The sequence below is a fragment of the Echiichthys vipera genome (assembly GCF_963691815.1).
Source record: "Echiichthys vipera genome assembly, chromosome: 4".
NCBI classification, from domain to species: domain Eukaryota; kingdom Metazoa; phylum Chordata; class Actinopteri; order Perciformes; family Trachinidae; genus Echiichthys; species Echiichthys vipera.
The window spans coordinates 5,824,934-5,827,500 of NC_139829.1; the positions used below are offsets into that span (position 1 = coordinate 5,824,934).

At 45.9% G+C, this 2,567-nt stretch overlaps 1 protein-coding gene across 1 annotated transcript; it reads left to right on the forward strand.

The window, feature by feature from the left end:
• Positions 1-276: 276 nt before the first annotated feature.
• tas2r200.1 (taste receptor, type 2, member 200, tandem duplicate 1) lies at positions 277-1,269 on the forward strand (the record flags this gene model as incomplete). The annotated part of the gene is made up of 1 exon (XM_083912161.1): positions 277-1,269. One exon carries the CDS (start codon positions 277-279, stop codon positions 1,267-1,269), a length of 993 nt encoding a protein of 330 aa, XP_083768287.1.
• Positions 1,270-2,567: the final 1,298 nt, after the last annotated feature.

The following is a 2,567-nucleotide window of genomic DNA, read 5'->3' on the forward strand; positions in this document are numbered from 1 at the left end:
ACATTCTGTATGTCAGGACAACCTGAGAATGTGTAATTGCTCAGTTTATAGTCAAAGTCTGATCTATAAATGAACAAAGCAGCGAGCTGACTGATGTTAAGTCATGTCTAATTTCTATTTTCATATGCAGCAACATTCACTGCTGATTTCAGGGCAAGAGATTTGCATGCATGGTATTTTATATTTCCTCTGTAAGGACCCTGAGTGTGTCATTTGGCTCCGAGGCCCCAGAGAGGAGAAAGCACCAGGATCCATCTCTGCAGGGCCTCTGCAACCATGTTTGGATCTGCAGATGTGAAGCTGTGCGGCTCCGCCCTCCTGCTGGTCCTGGGCGTGCTCGCCAACGTCTTCAACCTCGGGGTTGCGCTGGTGCAGCAGCAGCAGCAGCAGCAGCAGCAGCGGAGGTCCGGTGGTGTTAAAACTGTGGGCGTCATCATCTCCTTCGTCTCGCTGAGCAACGTCCTGCTGCAGATCTCCACCTTTGTCCTCGTGGCCTCCGTCTGGGCCGGGGCACTCTGCTGGCCTGACTTACCTTTCTTCTTCTGCATCGTCCTGTTCGTGTGGCTCAGCAGCAGCTCTGTCAGCTTCTGGTCTGTCGCCTGGCTGAGTGTCCTCTACTGCGTGAGGGTTTTGAGCTTCTCTTCGATCCTCTTCAGAGTGCTCAAGGAGAACATCTCCTGCATCCTGAACGCCACCCTGGTGGTGACCTTTCTGACTTCCTGCATGATGTTCACACCTTTCTTCTGTCTTCGTTTTCAAAGCAAAACTTTGGTTCTGAACATGACAGAAGAAGCTGCTTGTGTCACCAGGAAGCCTCTGTTCCCCGCCTGGGTTGACGTCAACGTTTACGTGGTCACCTTCATCTGCTACCTCACCCTGATGCCCCTGATGATCATGCTGCCGACCTCACTGGCGCTGGTCGTCCACCTCCTCAGACACACCTTGTCCATGCAGAAGACGCAGAGCAGCTCTCACACCGCAGAGTCGTACCTGCTTGTCTGCAGGCTGACGGTGGCTCTGGTGTGGGTTTACCTTGCCACACTGCTCACTATCTCCCTCTACTATTTTCACGCCATCTTTGCTTCCGGGCTGAGCGCGGACGTGCTCGTCCTCGGCTTGTCGTTTTACTGCGTGGCTTCTGCGATCCTCCTAAGCTGCTCCAACAAGAACCTGAGAGCGAGCCTCAGAGCGCTGCTTTGCAGGGGGAAACACACACACACACCGGCCAGGAGTGCTGAAGACAAGAGTGGAGCAACAGCCACAGTTTGAGTTTTATCTGAGCACATTGATTACAGTGTATCATAATATACATTTAGAGTATTTTGAGAGTAGTGATGGGACAAAAAATCGATACCTTGACATATCGGTGTAATTTCTCTTGCGGTGCTTTATCGATACACTGCGACAAATATTCAATATTTTATTAAAACATGTAGGTGTTCTGTATTACTGATTCCCTCTTTTGCCACTTTTGTCACTTTTTAATGTCTCGTGTGGTGGCGGTAATCAGATGTATTTAACTGCGGTGAAGAAGACAAATGACGGCAACAAACTAGTGAGAGATTCACCCGAGAATTGAAATTCCTAAGTCGGGGCCCACTTCAGGTTTTACAAAACCGATGTGAAAACACTTGATAAAGACTGCGTAATCTGCAAGAAGTGTTTCGCAAATGTCAAATACAACAGCAACACATCAAACATGTTTTTTTTCTGTAAACTTCATTTTCACAAGAGATTTTAGTGAGGTATTATTTTGTATCATTACTTTAAACATTTAACTTAACAGAATGAGTCGTGGACTGATTGTTGTCAGTGTGTGTTAAAGGGGTGGTATGCAATTGGTTGTACGTTGTTTTTTGTGTGATATGTGGTCAGTTTGTAAGGCACACTGTCAGTTCTGTGAATAAATACATAATTCCTGCCTTATTCTTGGTCATTTTCATCTTCAGTTACAAAGATAATATGATGTATCGTATCGGGGGCCCGTTGAGAGCCTCTGCTTTAAAGATTGGGAAAAAAATAGAAACCAAACAGGAAACTTCAAATTCAGATTGATTTAAAATAGGGACGGGGCATATTAATAAAGATTTGCGTGTAAATGTGCAAGATTGTAGCCAGTAGCTAAATTTTATCTTTAGTCCATTTGGCAGGTTCATGTTAACAGGTTAACACATCACAACATAATCACTCAATAAGAAAAGAAACAAAACAAGCTTAAGTGCAACAGTTCTTAAGTGCTATTGTTATTGCACATTTTTTTATTGCACACACAGACGGGCAAGTGCGATGGGGTGTACTACGAAGCTGGATTTATGGGTAAGCGAGGTACGTTGAGCTTAAAGGTCAGCTGTGACACGAAAGTCGCTCTCTTTAAGCATCACTGTATCACCATGGTAACTGATGCTTTCTACCAAACCTGGTCAGGAGGAGGTTTTCAGCTCAGTGACGTAGACTTTGGTGTTAGATCGACTCCTTAAAGCTCAGAGCAGCTTCCTAGACTTCCTTTATGAGAGACACAGGTTCATCAGAGGGTCTTCACTGTCTGACCGTCCTTGTTGGACCTCATG